Raw genomic sequence first — 13464 nt, 5'->3', positions numbered from 1 at the left:
ACCGTTGATGTTTAAAGTATTTGTTCAAAATTCCTTTCTGTGAGGTTTTACCTAGTAATCCTTTAGTTTCATTTTATCAAACTGGGTTATTTATTTAGTAATCTATACATGCATATCTTTACAGTACATGTCTTCAGACCAGAAATGCATTCTGTCCAAAGTCTTTGAAGCAAATGATAGGATTAGAAAATGTATAGTTCAACTCAACTATTCTATATTTACTCTTCCACACATAATAATAATGTTATCACAGTCCCAGAGGATTACTCCATGATTAGGGAGAGATGACTGATCATGGTTTGTCTGAGGGTCACCAGGTCTCAGGTGAGGGGAGAGGTTGAGAAGGTGGGACATCATTTGTTACAGGAATTGAACCTATACTGTTATCATCACTCTACAGTGCAGACCAGATGCCCAGCCAATTGACTCCCACTGCTATATATATGCTATATTAGATTAATATAAAAACACATCTATATTCTTACAACTTTCACCATTGTTATGAAGCTAGATATTTTTCAAAATGGTTTTTGAATTTTATGAATGGAAATATCTAACAACATTTTCTTTAAAAACTGATGCCCTGTTTCAATGACTTGATCATAGTTGATAATCACTGGACATTTGTAACACCGTCCCTTCTATTTTGGACACCAACAATGGAGACCACCTCTCCGCAAAATTGCATGAAGAACATTTCCTTCTTGAATAGTGATTATCTGCCCCATTAGGCCATTGGATATTATCACCAGGAGAATGGGACTCTGGTTATGAATGAAATCTGTTCAGACATAATCTTATCACATAAGACAGGAACTGGAAATTGCTAACCATGACTGAATTTGGGTCACTGGCTAGTTGGAGAGAGAAGGTTGTGTGATGAACCAACTAACTTCTTTGTGTGCTTAAGCAGCAGTTTTCTTTGCATAACAAAGAACCGAGAGTGAATCTCTCTTTGGCCACCTTACGAGTTTTGAAACCTGTATACTGGTTTTGACTATGCAAGTGCAGCAAAAAGAGGCTTTAAAAATAGCTCAATCCAACAGCAGTTGTCTGCAGATGATCCGTAGTCTGGCTACACCTTTAAACTGCCTCAATGCTGAAAGCAACATGGTCACTGAGATCACAAAGTGTGGGGCTGGATAAAGACAGCAGGCCAAGCAGCATCTTAGGAGGCACCTCTCTGATGAAGGGTCTAGGCCCGAAACGTCAGCTTTTGTGCTCCTGAGATGCTGCTTGGCCTGCTGTGTTCATCCAGCCTCACATTTTATTATCTTGGAATTCTCCAGCATCTGCAGTTCCCATTATCTCTGCTGCTTGGCCTGCTATGTTCACCTAGCCCCACACTTTGTTATCTTGGATTCTCCAGCATCGGCAGTTCCCATTATCTCTAGTCACTGAGATCAGCCTGAAGCAAACCAAGTTACTAATTTTCCAGAATCGTATTCTCCTTTAATTTTATGAGACTCTGAATTGCATATAACTGTGTGCATTTTTGTCCGCATTGAAATATTTTACAATTTTACTTCGAACAGGCTAAATGTAACACAAAACATTATGTTTTCTTTGTTAAACTCAAGAAAATCTGCTGCAGAGCCCTTTTGAAGCCAAAGTCTCACCTTCGCGTTGAGAATAACCTCCATCATGTTGTGTGGCACTATCGCTGTGCTAAATGGGACAGAGTTTGCACTGATCTAGCAACTCAAAACTGGGCATCCACAAGGCGCTATGGGTCATCAACAGCAGCAGAACTGTTCCCCAGCACAATCTGTAACCTCATGGCCCAGTATGTCCCCACTCAATCATTTCAATCAAGCCGGGGAATCAACACTGATTCAATGGAGAGTGCAGGAGGGCAGGCCAGGAGCAGCACCAGGCATACCTGAAGATGAGTTATCAACCTGGTGAAGCCACCAAACAGGACTAGCACACAAAACAGCATAAGAGGCAAGTGATAGACAGAACTAAGTGGTCCCACAACCAACAGATGAGATCGAAGCTGTGCAGTCCTGCAGTATCCAGTCATGAATGGTGGTGGACAATTAAATAACTCACTGGAGGAGGAAGCTCCACAAATATCCTCATCCTCCATCATGGAGGAGCAGAGCGCATCAGTGCAAAAGACAAGGATGAAGCATTCACAGCAATCTGCAGTCAGCTGTATCGAGTGGATGATCCATCTCAGCCTCCTCCAGTGGTCCCTAGCATTGCAGATACCAGTCTTCAGCCAATTTGATTCACTCCACGTGATATCAATAAACAGTTGGAGACACTGCAGACTGCAAAGGCTACCAGCCCTGACAACATTCTGGCAATAGTGCTCCAGAACCTGCCGTTCCCCTAACCAAGCTGTTCCAGTACAATTACAACACTGGTATCTACTAGACAATGTGAAAAAATGCCCAAGTGTGTCCGGTACACAAAAAGCTGGACAAATCCAACCCGGCCGTTACCACCCCATCAGTCTACTCTCGACCATCAGTAAAGTGATGGAAGGTGTCAGTAACAGCGCTACCATGCAGCACCTGCTCAGCAATAACCTGCTCAGTGACGCCCAGTTTGGGATCTGCCAGGGCCACTCAGCTCCTGACCTCATTACAGCCTTGGTTCAAACATGGACAAAGGAGCTGTATCCCAGAGGTGACGAGAGAGTGACAACCCTTGAAATCAAGGCAACATTCCATTGAGTGTGGCATCAAGGAGCTCTAGCAAAACTGGAACCAGTGGGTGTCAGGGGACAAATACTCTGGTGGTTGGAATCATACTTGACACATAGCAAGATGGTCGTGGTTGTTGACAGTCTATCATCGCAGCTCCACGACATCTCTGCAGGAGTTCCTCAGCCCAACCATCTTCAGCTGCTTCCTCAATGTCCTTCCCTCCATCATAAGGTCAGAAGTGGGGATGTTCACCGATGATTGCACAATGTTCAGCACCATTCATGACTCCTCAGATAATGAAGCAGTCTGTGTTCTGAACAAGGTCTGAACAATATCCAGACTTGGGCTAACAAGTGGCTTGTAACATTCGTGCTATACAAATGCCAGGCAATGACCATCATGAACAAAACACAATTTAACCACCATCCCTTAGCATTCAATGGTGTTATCATAACTGGATCGCCAAGTATCAACATCTTGGAGGTTGCCATTGACTAGAAACTGAAGTGGCTACAAGAACAGGCCAGAAGCTAGGAATATTGCAGCAAATAAGTCACCTCCTGAGGCCTCCAAGCCTGTCCGCGATCCACAAGGCACAAGCTTGGAACATGTTGAAATATTCCCCATTTGCCGAGATGAATCCAGCCCCAACAACACTCAGGAAACTTGACACCATCCAGGACAAAGCAGCCATTTGATTGGCACTACATCCACAAACATCCACTCCCTCCATCATCAATGCTCAGTAGCAGCAGTGTGTACTATCTACAAGATGCACTGCAGAAATTCACCAAAGCCATGACCACTTCCATCTAGAAGCACAACGGCAACAGATATATGGTAACACTGCCCACCTCCAAGTTCACCTCCAAGCCATTCACAGTCCTGACTTGGAAATATGTCACTGTTCCATTACTGTCACTGGGTCAAAATGCTGGAATTCCATCCCTAATTGGATTTTTTGTCAACCTACAGCAGGAGGACTGCAGCAGTTCAAGAAGCCTGTTCACCATCACCTTCTCAAGGGCAAATAGGGATGGGCAATAAATGCGAGATACCCACATCCCACAAATGAATTTTAAAAATGGGCTTTTATGGTTAAAAGGTGTCAACACCAAAATGCTCACTTTTTTTTGATTTAGCGAATACAAAGCCTTGGAACCAAACTATAATGTCATCATTAGCTGAGTTTAAGGTGGCAAGTCTGCCACATAGTCTGTGTAGGGGTCACTCCTCAATAACATGCAGCATTGTTTGTGCCTCTCCACAAGTACATAAAGGGCTTGAGCTGTAGCCCCACTGGTGCAGGACCTTGGTTTATCCAGGACCTGGTTGGCAAGAGGCCACCATCTTCACGGTAGTTCAAAGCCACCCATTCGGCAAATGGGCTTTTTGCTGCAAGAAATTTTTTGTTGTCTTTCCATGTTTCCTATTCCTCAAGACAAGGAAAGTCTGCTGGGAGATCTTAATCAGGAAAGTTGTTTCACATGCGAAGGCAAAACATTCACTGACTTGGCTCGTACATCATTTTCAAAGAAACCTGTCACAATTAACCAAGGAGTGGGCAAAGAGGGAAAGCACTCGGCTCCTCTGCGCATTGTTGCAACAACAGCAGCATTCTTAATTGCAGATCTCTCATCTCAAGGGCACTGTTGGTGAACTCAACTCCAATACCTGAGTGCATAAACTGCCTGGTTATACCAATGCATTACTAATTGGAGGAGAAAATTAATGCAGATTGTGGAATCTGTGCTGAAAACAAAATATGCTGGAGATCACAGCGTGTCGGGCAGCATCTGTGGAGAGACAGCACGCTAACATTTCGAGTCCAGATGGCTCTTCATCAGAGCTGACATGAAGTGTGGAGAGGCAGTATTTATGCAGTAGTGTTGGGGAGGAAGGAAGGGTGATGATCACGCAGATTAAGTGATCGGAATGTGTGAATGGCAGAACAATAGTGTCAAGCTGCAAAGAACTGATGGCCCCGCTGGAGTGGGGGGTGGGAAGAGAGGTGACAGTGACAGAGAATGCAACAAGCAAAGTTAAAAGAAAGGGAAGAAATGGGAATGAAGAAACATCTGGAGAAAAAAAAAGCTTGCTCTCTCTGCACGGAAGCTGCCTGATGTCCTGGGATTTCCAGCATTCCTTGCTTTCATCACTAATTGGAAATGCCTTTTTTCAGCTGAGGTGAACCAAGCTGCTTGTTCTTGTGATAACAAGGTGTAGAGCTGGATGAACACAGCAGGCCTAGCAGCATCAGAGGAGCAGGAAGGCTGATGTTTCGGGCCTAGACCCTTCTTTCTGAGACTGCTGGACGTGCATATGGTCACAGAAATTTGAGGGTGCATACATGAGGATCAATGGTCGGCACAACATCGTGGGCTGAAGGGCCTGTTCTGTGCTGTACTGTTCTATGTTCTATGTTCTATATGTGGATAGTAGAAACTATATATGGACAAACACCGTGACTGCTTTATGCAGAACAAACAGATATCTGTGAGATAAAATGACCTTGTTGGTCAACTAAGGAGTATTGGCCAGCACACCAGGGTAAACCCTATAGCCACATGAGCCACAAGAACAAGCAGAGATAGTAGGAACTGCAGATGCTGGAGAATCTGAGATAACAAGGTATAGAGCTGGACGAACACAGCAGGCCTAGCAGCATCAGAGGAGCAGGAAGGCTGACGTTTCGGGCCTAGATCCTTCTTTCTGAAGAAGGATCTAGGCCCGAAACATCAGCCTTCCTGCTCCTCTGATACTGGTTGGCCTGCTGTGTTCATCCAGCTCTATACCTTGTTATCTCAGATTCTCCAGCATCTGCAGTTCCTACTATCTCTGCTTGTTCTTGTGGCTCATGTGGCTATAGGGTTTACCCTGGTGTGCTGGCCAATACTCCTTAGTTGACCAACAAGGTCATTTTATCTCAGATATCTGTTTGTTCTGCATAAAGCAGTCACGGTGTTTGTCCATATATAGTTTCTACTATCCACATATAGAACATAGAACATAGAACAGTACAGCACAGAACAGGCCCTTCAGCCCACGATGTTGTGCCGGCCATTGATCCTCATGTATGCACCCTCAAATTTCTGTGACCATATGCATGTCCAGCAGTCTCTTAAATGACCCCAATGACCTTGTTTCCACAACTGCTGCTGGCAACGCATTCCATGATCTCACAACTCTGTGTAAAGAACCCGCCTCTGACATCCCCTCTATACTTTCCTCCAACCAGCTTAAAACTATGACCCCTCGTGTTAGCCATTTCTGCCCTGGGAAATAGTCTCTGGCTATCAACTCTATCTATGCCTCTCATTATCTTGTATACCTCAATTAGGTCCCCTCTCCTCCTCCTTTTCTCCAAAGAAAAAAGTCCGAGCTCAGTCAACCTCTCTTCATAAGATAAGCCCTCCAGTCCAGGCAGCATCCTGGTAAACCTCCTCTGAACCCTCTCCAAAGCATCCACATCTTTCCTATAATAGGGTGACCAGAAACCGGACGCAGTATTCCAAGTGCGGTCTAACCAAAGTTTTATAGAGCTGCAACAAGATCTCACGACTCTTAAACTCAATCCCCCTGTTAATGAAAGCCAAAACACCGTATGCTTTCTTAACAACCCTGTCCACTTGGGTGGCCATTTTAAGGGATCTATGTATCTGCACACCAAGATCCCTCTGTTCCTCCACACTGCCAAGAATCCTATCCTTAATCCTGTACTCAGCTTTCAAATTCGACCTTCCAAAATGCATCACCTCGCATTTATCCAGGTTGAACTCCATCTGCCACCTCTCAGCCCATCTGTGCATCCTGTCAATGTCCCGCTGCAGCCTACAACAGCCCTCTATACTGTCAACGACACCTCCAACCTTTGTGTCGTCTGCATACTTGCTGACCCATCCTTCGATCCCCTCATCCAAGTCAGTAATAAAAATTACAAACAGTAGACGCCCAAGGACAGAGCCCTGTCAAAGTAATTCTGCATTACACTGCTGGCTGATGGCTTTGAGATATAATAAGGTGCCAGATGTACACAGAGATAGCAAGTACAGGAGCCAGAGTCAACACAATGGGAAGCTGGAGGAACAGCGGGCCAGGCAGCGTGTTGTTCTGATGAAGGGCCCCAAACCGAAACATCAACTTTCCTGTTCCTCTGCTGCCTGACCTGCTGTGTTTCTCCACTGTATTGATGCCAAATGTACCCATCTCTATATCTGCTAAGTGCAGAAAAGGACAATGTCTATGGCTTCTGGAAACCCCCAAAATGAATATGACTCAAACACATCTGGCGCCGAAGTCCTCAAAACAAGTGATATTCAAGAACCCAACAGCACTTCAGGGCAAAATGTTGAATATCTTATTGCACACTTGAGTGAAATCAGCAAATGCAGGATTCAACCTTAAGACTCCCAGTGCATCCCAATGACTAAGTATTACATCAAGTAAGGTATTTATCATCCCATTTGTACATAAGTAGCTTAAGTGATATCTATAAACCATTCAATATTTACTTCCGTAAGTTGTACTGTCATGTGAGTGCCCTTGTACTCCACTTCTGACCAGCTGTTAGATAATAAAAACATTTTGCCTAAGAAATTTGGCAATACCGTCAACTATGAAGAAAGGAATGAAGTTAACATTTCGAGTCCAAAAGGTGGTTTCTCCATAACGGTCTTTTATTCAGGGTTCCAGTATTTGCAGTACTTTCATTTCAACAGTTTTTTTTAATATGGTGCTATATGACCCTGTTGGTCTTTCATCTATTTCATAATAGCAGTGAGTGGAAGTCCTGTAACAAAGACAAACCCTGACTATTGAAATGTGAGGCTGGATGAACACAGCAGGCCCAGCAGCATCTCGGGAGCACAAAAGCTGACCCTTAGGGTCTAGGCCCGAAACGCCAGCTTTTGTGCTCCTGAGATGCTGCTTGGCCTGCTGTGTTCATCCAGCCTCACATTTCATTATCTTGGATTCTCCAGCATCTGCAGTTCCCATTATCACTCACTCAAACCCTGACTATTATCAGATTGACACATGACGGAGTTCACAGCCTCATTTTAATTGTATTCTCATTTGTTCCAACAGGATTAATCATTTTCAACACTTCTCAAGTGGTTCATGAGGAGACGGGTGGCTTGAGATGGCATTGGTGAGTTACTCTTAAGAATTTTGCAGTACCCTTCGTGGTCATTGATACGGCAGGATTCCTTGTAAAATTTTCTGGGGGTGATGTTGGTGGTGTGTGTGTGTGTGTGTGCACGGTGTGTGTGTGTGTGTGCACGGTGTGTGTGTGTGTGCACGGTGCGTGTGTGCACGGTGTGCGTGTGCGTGTGTGCACGGTGTGTGTGTGCGTGTGCACGGTGTGTGTGTGTGTGCGTGTGCACGGTGGTAGTGTGTGTGCGTGTGCACGGTGTGTGTGTGTGTGTGTGCGTGTGCACGGTGTGTGTGTGCGTGCGTGTGCACGGTGTGTGCGCGCGTGTGCGCGGTGTGGAGTGTGCAGTGGGGGGTGTGTGTGGGGGTGGGTGTGTGGGATGTGATGTGCGTGCACATGGGTGGGGGTGTTGTGGGGGTGGGGTGTGTGGGGGTGGGGTGTGTGGGGGTGGGGTGTGTGGGGGTGGGGTGTGTGGGGGTGTGGGGAGGGTGAGGGGTGTGGGGAGGGTGAGGGGTGTGGGGAGGGTGAGGGGTTGTGAGGGTGTGAGGGGTTGTGAGGTGTGGTGAGGGGGTGTGGGGCTGGGGGTGCGAGGGGTGTAGGGTGTGGGGAAGGTGAGGGTGTGGGGGAAGGGAGGGGGTGTGGGGAAGGTGAGGGGTGTGGGGAGGGCGAGGGGTGGGGGGTGCGAGGGGTGGGGGGTGCGAGGGGTGGGGGGGTGCGAGGGGTGGGGGGTGCGAGGGGTGCGAGGGGTGGGGGGTGCGAGGGGGTGCGAGGGGGTGCGAGGGGTGGGGGGTGCGAGGGGTGCGAGGGGTGGGGGGTGCGAGGGGTGGGGGGTGCGAGGGGTGGGGGGTGCGAGGGGGTGGGGGGTGCGAGGGGTGTAGGGGTGGGGGGTGCGAGGGGTGTAGGGGTGGGGGGTGCGAGGGGTGTAGGGGTGGGGGGTGCGAGGGGTGGGGGGTGCGAGGGGTGTAGGGGTGGGGGGTGCGAGGGGTGTAGGGGTGGGGGGTGCGAGGGGTGGGGGGGTGCGAGGGGTGTAGGGGTGGGGGGTGGCGAGGGGTGTAGGGGTGGGGGGTGCGAGGGGTGTAGGGGTGGGGGGTGCGAGGGGTGTAGGGGTGGGGGGTGCGAGGGTGTAGGGGGGGGGTGCGAGGGGTGGGGGGTGCGAGGGGTGGGGTGTGCGAGGGGTGGGGTGTGCGAGGGGTGGGGTGTGCGAGGGGTGGGGGTGCGAGGGGTGGGGGGGTGCGAGGGTGTAGGGGTGGGGGTGCGAGGGGTGTAGGGGTGGGGGTGCGAGGGGTGTAGGGGTGGGGGGGTGCGAGGGGTGGGGGGTGCGAGGGGTGGGGGGTGCGAGGGGTGGGGGGTGCGAGGGGTGGGGGGTGCGAGGGGTGGGGGGTGCGAGGGGTGGGGGGTGCGAGGGTGTAGGGGTGGGGGGTGCGAGGGGTGTAGGGGTGGGGGGTGCGAGGGTGGAGGGTGGGGGTGCGAGGGGTGGAGGGGTGGGGGGTGCGAGGGTGGGGGGGTGGGGGGTGCGAGGGTGTAGGGTGGGGGGTGCGAGGGGTGTAGGGGTGGGGGGTGCGAGGGGTGGGGGGTGCGAGGGGTGTAGGGGTGGGGGTGTGCGAGGGGTGTAGGGGTGGGGGGTGCGAGGGTGTAGGGGTGGGGGGTGCGAGGGGTGTAGGGGTGGGGGGTGCGAGGGGTGTAGGGGTGGGGGGTGCGAGGGTGTAGGGGTGGGGGGGTGCGAGGGTGTAGGGGTGGGGGGTGCGAGGGGTGTAGGGGTGGGGGGGTGCGAGGGGTGTAGGGGTGGGGGTGCGAGGGGTGTAGGGGGTGGGGGGTGCGAGGGGTGTAGTGGTGGGGGTGCGAGGGGTGTAGGGGTGGGGGGTGCGAGGGGTGTAGTGGTGGGGGGTGCGAGGTTGTGGGGGGTGCGAGGGGTGTAGGGGTGGGGGGTGCGAGGGGTGTAGGGGTGGGGGTGCGAGGGGTGTAGGGGTGCGAGGGGTGTAGGGGTGCGAGGGGTGTAGGGGTGCGAGGGGTGTAGGGGTGGGGGGTGCGAGGGGTGTAGGGGTGGGGGGTGCGAGGGGTGTAGGGGTGGGGGGTGCGAGGGGTGCAAGGGGTGGGGGGTGCGAGGGGTGTAGGGGTGGGGGGTGTAGGGGTGGCGGGGTGTAGGGGTGGGGGGTGCGAGGGGTGGGGGGTGCGAGGGGTGGGGGGTGCGAGGGGTGGGGGGTGCGAGGGGTGGGGGGTGCGAGGGGTGGGGGTGCGAGGGGTGGGGGGTGCGAGGGGTGGGGGGTGCGAGGGGTGGGGGGTGCGAGGGGTGTAGGGGTGGGGGGTGCGAGGGGTGGGGGGTGCGAGGGGTGGGGGGTGCGAGGGGTGGGGGTGCGAGGGGTGGGGGGGGTGCGAGGGGTGGGGGGTGCGAGGGGTGGGGGGTGCGAGGGGTGGGGGGTGCGAGGGGTGTAGGGGTGGGGGGTGCGAGGGGTGGGGGGTGCGAGGGGTGTAGGGGTGGGGGGTGCGAGGGGTGTAGGGTGGGGGGTGCGAGGGTGTAGGGGGGGGGGTGCGAGGGTGGGGGGTGCGAGGGGTGTAGGGGTGGGGGTGCGAGGGGTGTAGGGGTGGGGGGTGCGAGGGGTGTAGGGTGGGGGGTGCGAGGGGTGGGGGGTGCGAGGGGTGCGAGGGGTGGGGGGTGCGAGGGGTGCGAGGGGTGGGGGGTGCGAGGGGTGCGAGGGTGGGGGTGCGAGGGGGTGCGAGGGGTGGGGGGGGTGCGAGGGGTGGGGAGTGCGAGGGGTGGGGGGTGCGAGGGGTGCGAGGGGTGCGAGGGGTGGGGGGTGCGAGGGGTGTAGGGTGGGGGTGTGCGAGGGTGTAGGGGTGCGAGGGGTGGGGGGTGCGAGGGTGCGAGGGGTGCGGGGTGCGAGGGGTGGGGGGTGCGAGGGGTGGGGGGTGCGAGGGGTGTAGGGGTGGGGGGTGCGAGGGGTGGGGGGTGCGAGGGGTGGAGGGGTGCGAGGGGTGTAGGGGTGCGAGGGGTGTAGGGGGCGGGGGGTGCGAGGGTGCGAGGGGTGTAGGGGGCGGGGGGTGCGAGGGGTGCGAGGGGTGTAGGGGTGGGGGGTGCGAGGGGTGCGAGGGGTGCGAGGGGTGTAGGGGGCGGGGGTACGAGGGGTGCGAGGGGTGGGGGGTGCGAGGGGTGTAGGGGTGGGGGGTGCGAGGGGTGGGGGGTGCGAGGGGTGCGAGGGGTGCGAGGGGTGCGAGGGGTGCGAGGGGTGCGAGGGGTGTAGGGGTGCGAGGGGTGCGAGGGGTGTAGGGGTGCGAGGGGTGCGAGGGGTGTAGGGTGCGAGGGGTGTAGGGGGCGGGGGGTGCGAGGGGTGCGAGGGGTGTAGGGGCGGGGGTGCGAGGGGTGTAGGGGGCGGGGGGGCGAGGGGTGCGAGGGGTGCGAGGGGTGCGAGGGGTGTAGGGGGCGGGGGTGCGAGGGGTGTAGGGGGCGGGGGGCGAGGGGTGCGAGGGGGCGGGGGGTGCGAGGGGGCGGGGGGTGCGAGGGGTGTAGGGGGCGGGGGGTGCGAGGGGTGTAGGGGCGGGGGGTGCGAGGGGTGTAGGGGGCGGGGGGTGCGAGGGGGCGGGGGGTGCGAGGGGTGTAGGGGGCGGGGGGTGCGAGGGGCGGGGGGTGCGAGGGGTGTAGGGGGCGGGGGGTGCGAGGGGGCGGGGGGTGCGAGGGGTGTAGGGGGGCGGGGGGGGTGCGAGGGGTGTAGGGGGCGGGGGGTGCGAGGGCGGGGGGTGCGAGGGGCGGGGGGTGCGAGGGGCGGGGGGTGCGAGGGGTGTAGGGGTGGGGGGGTGCGAGGGGTGTAGGGGTGGGGGGTGCGAGGGGTGTAGGGGTGCGAGGGGTGTAGGGGTGCGAGGGGTGTAGGGGTGGGGGGTGCGAGGGGTGTAGGGGTGCGAGGGGTGTAGGGGGTGGGGGGTGCGAGGGGTGCGAGGGGTGGGGGGTGCGAGGGGTGGGGGGGTGCGAGGGGTGGGGGGTGCGAGGGGCGGGGGGTGCGAGGGGTGAAGGGGTGGGGGTTGTGAGGGGTGTAGGGGCGGGGGGTGTGGGGGGGGTGTGTGTGTGGGGGGGGTGTGTGTGGGGGGGTGTGTGTGTGGGGGGGTGTGTGTGTGGGGGGGTGGGTGTGTGTGGGGGGGGTGGGTGTGTGTGGGGGGGGGGTGTGTGTGTGGGGGGGTGGGTGTGTGGGGGGGGTGGGTGTGTGTGTGTGGGGGGTGTGTGTGGGGGGTGGGTGTGTGTGTGTGGGGGTGTGTGTGGGGGGGTGGGTGTGTGTGTGTGGGGGTGTGTGTGGGGGGGTGTGTGTGGGGGGGTGGGTGTGTGTGTGTGGGGGGTGTGTGTGTGGGGGGTGTGTGTGTTGGGGGGTGTGTGTGTTGGGGGGGTGTGTGTGTTGGGGGGGTGGGTGTGTGTGTGTGTGGGGGGGGTGGGTGTGTGTGTGCGGGGGGGGGTGGGTGTGTGTGTGTGGGGGGTGTGTGTGTGTGGGGGGTGTGTGTGTGTGTGTGGGGGTGTGTGTGTGTGTGTGGGGGGCGTGTGTGTGTGGGGGGTGGGTGTGTGTGTGTGGGGGGTGTGTGTGGGGGGTGTGTGTGGGGGGTGGGTGTGTGTGTGTGGGGGGTGTGTGTGTGGGGGGTGTGTGTGTTGGGGGGGTGTGTGTGTTGGGGGGGTGTGTGTGTTGGGGGGTGGGTGTGTGTGTGTGTGGGGGGGGTGGGTGTGTGTGTGCGGGGGGGGGTGGGTGTGTGTGTGTGGGGGGTGTGTGTGTGTGTGTGGGGGTGTGTGTGTGTGGGGGGTGTGTGTGTGTGTGTGGGGGGTGTGTGTGTGTGTGTGGGGGCGTGTGTGTGTGGGGGGTGTGTGTGTGTGTGTGGGGGGTGTGTGTGTGTGTGTGGGGGGCGTGTGTGTGTGGGGGGCGTGTGTGTGTGGGGGGCGTGTGTGTGTGTGGGGGGCGTGTGCGTGTGTGGGGGCGTGTGTGTGTGTGTGGGGGGGTGTGTGTGGGGGGCGGGAGTGGTGTGTGGGGGGGCGGGAGTGGTGTGTGTGGGGGGGGGGAGTGGTGTGTGTGTGTGTGGTGGGGGAGTGGTGTGTGTGTGCGGGGGGGGAGTGGTGTGTGTGTGCGGGGGGGGAGTGGTGTGTGTGTATGTGTGTGTGCGGGGAGTGGTGTGTGTGTGTGTGCGGGGGAGTGGTGTGTGTGTGCGGGGAGTGTGTGTGTGTGTGTGGTGGGGAGTGGTGTTGTGTGCGGGGGGGGAGTGGTGTGTGTGTGGGGGGGGAGTGGTGTGTGTGTGTGTGTGGGGGGGGGAGTGGTGTGTTTGTGTGTGGGGGGGGAGTGGTGTGTTTGTGTGTGGGGGGGGGAGTGTGTGTGGGGGGGGGGAGTGGTGTGTGTGTGTGTGTGTGTGGGGGGGGGAGTGGTGTGTGTGTGTGTGTGTGTGGGGGGGGGAGTGGTGTGTGTGTGTGTTTGTGGGGGGGGGGCGTGGTGTGTGTGTGTGGGGGGGGGCGTGGTGTGTGTGTGTGGGGGGGGGGAGTGGTGTGGTGTGTGTGTGTGGTGGGGGGAGTGGTGTGTGTGTGTGTGTGGGGGGGGGGAGTGGTGTGTGTGTGTGTGTGTGTGGGGGGGGGGAGTGGTGTGTGTGGTGTGTGTGTGTGGGGGGGAGTGGTGTGTGAGTGTGTGTGTGTGGGGGGGGAGTGGT

General features: G+C 56.3%; 1 protein-coding gene across 4 annotated transcripts in view; it reads left to right on the top strand.

The window, feature by feature from the left end:
• Nucleotides 1–13464, top strand: part of matk (megakaryocyte-associated tyrosine kinase) — a 154054-nt gene that overhangs the window by 20852 nt on the left and 119738 nt on the right. For all 4 annotated transcript variants that reach the window (XR_009442804.1, XM_059638520.1, XM_059638518.1 and 1 more), the window contains exon 2: nucleotides 7746–7809. Coding sequence is in view for 3 of the 4 variants with exons in the window: in XM_059638520.1 (XP_059494503.1) it covers nucleotides 7801–7809 (9 nt within the window). In the remaining variant the exon portion in view is untranslated. The remainder of the gene's footprint in view (nucleotides 1–7745; nucleotides 7810–13464) is intronic.

This window comes from Stegostoma tigrinum, chromosome 30 (assembly GCF_030684315.1).
Source record: "Stegostoma tigrinum isolate sSteTig4 chromosome 30, sSteTig4.hap1, whole genome shotgun sequence".
NCBI classification, from domain to species: Eukaryota; Metazoa; Chordata; class Chondrichthyes; order Orectolobiformes; family Stegostomatidae; genus Stegostoma; species Stegostoma tigrinum.
Note: the sequence above shows the minus strand (reverse complement) of the source record. Positions and strands in the feature narration are given on the sequence as shown.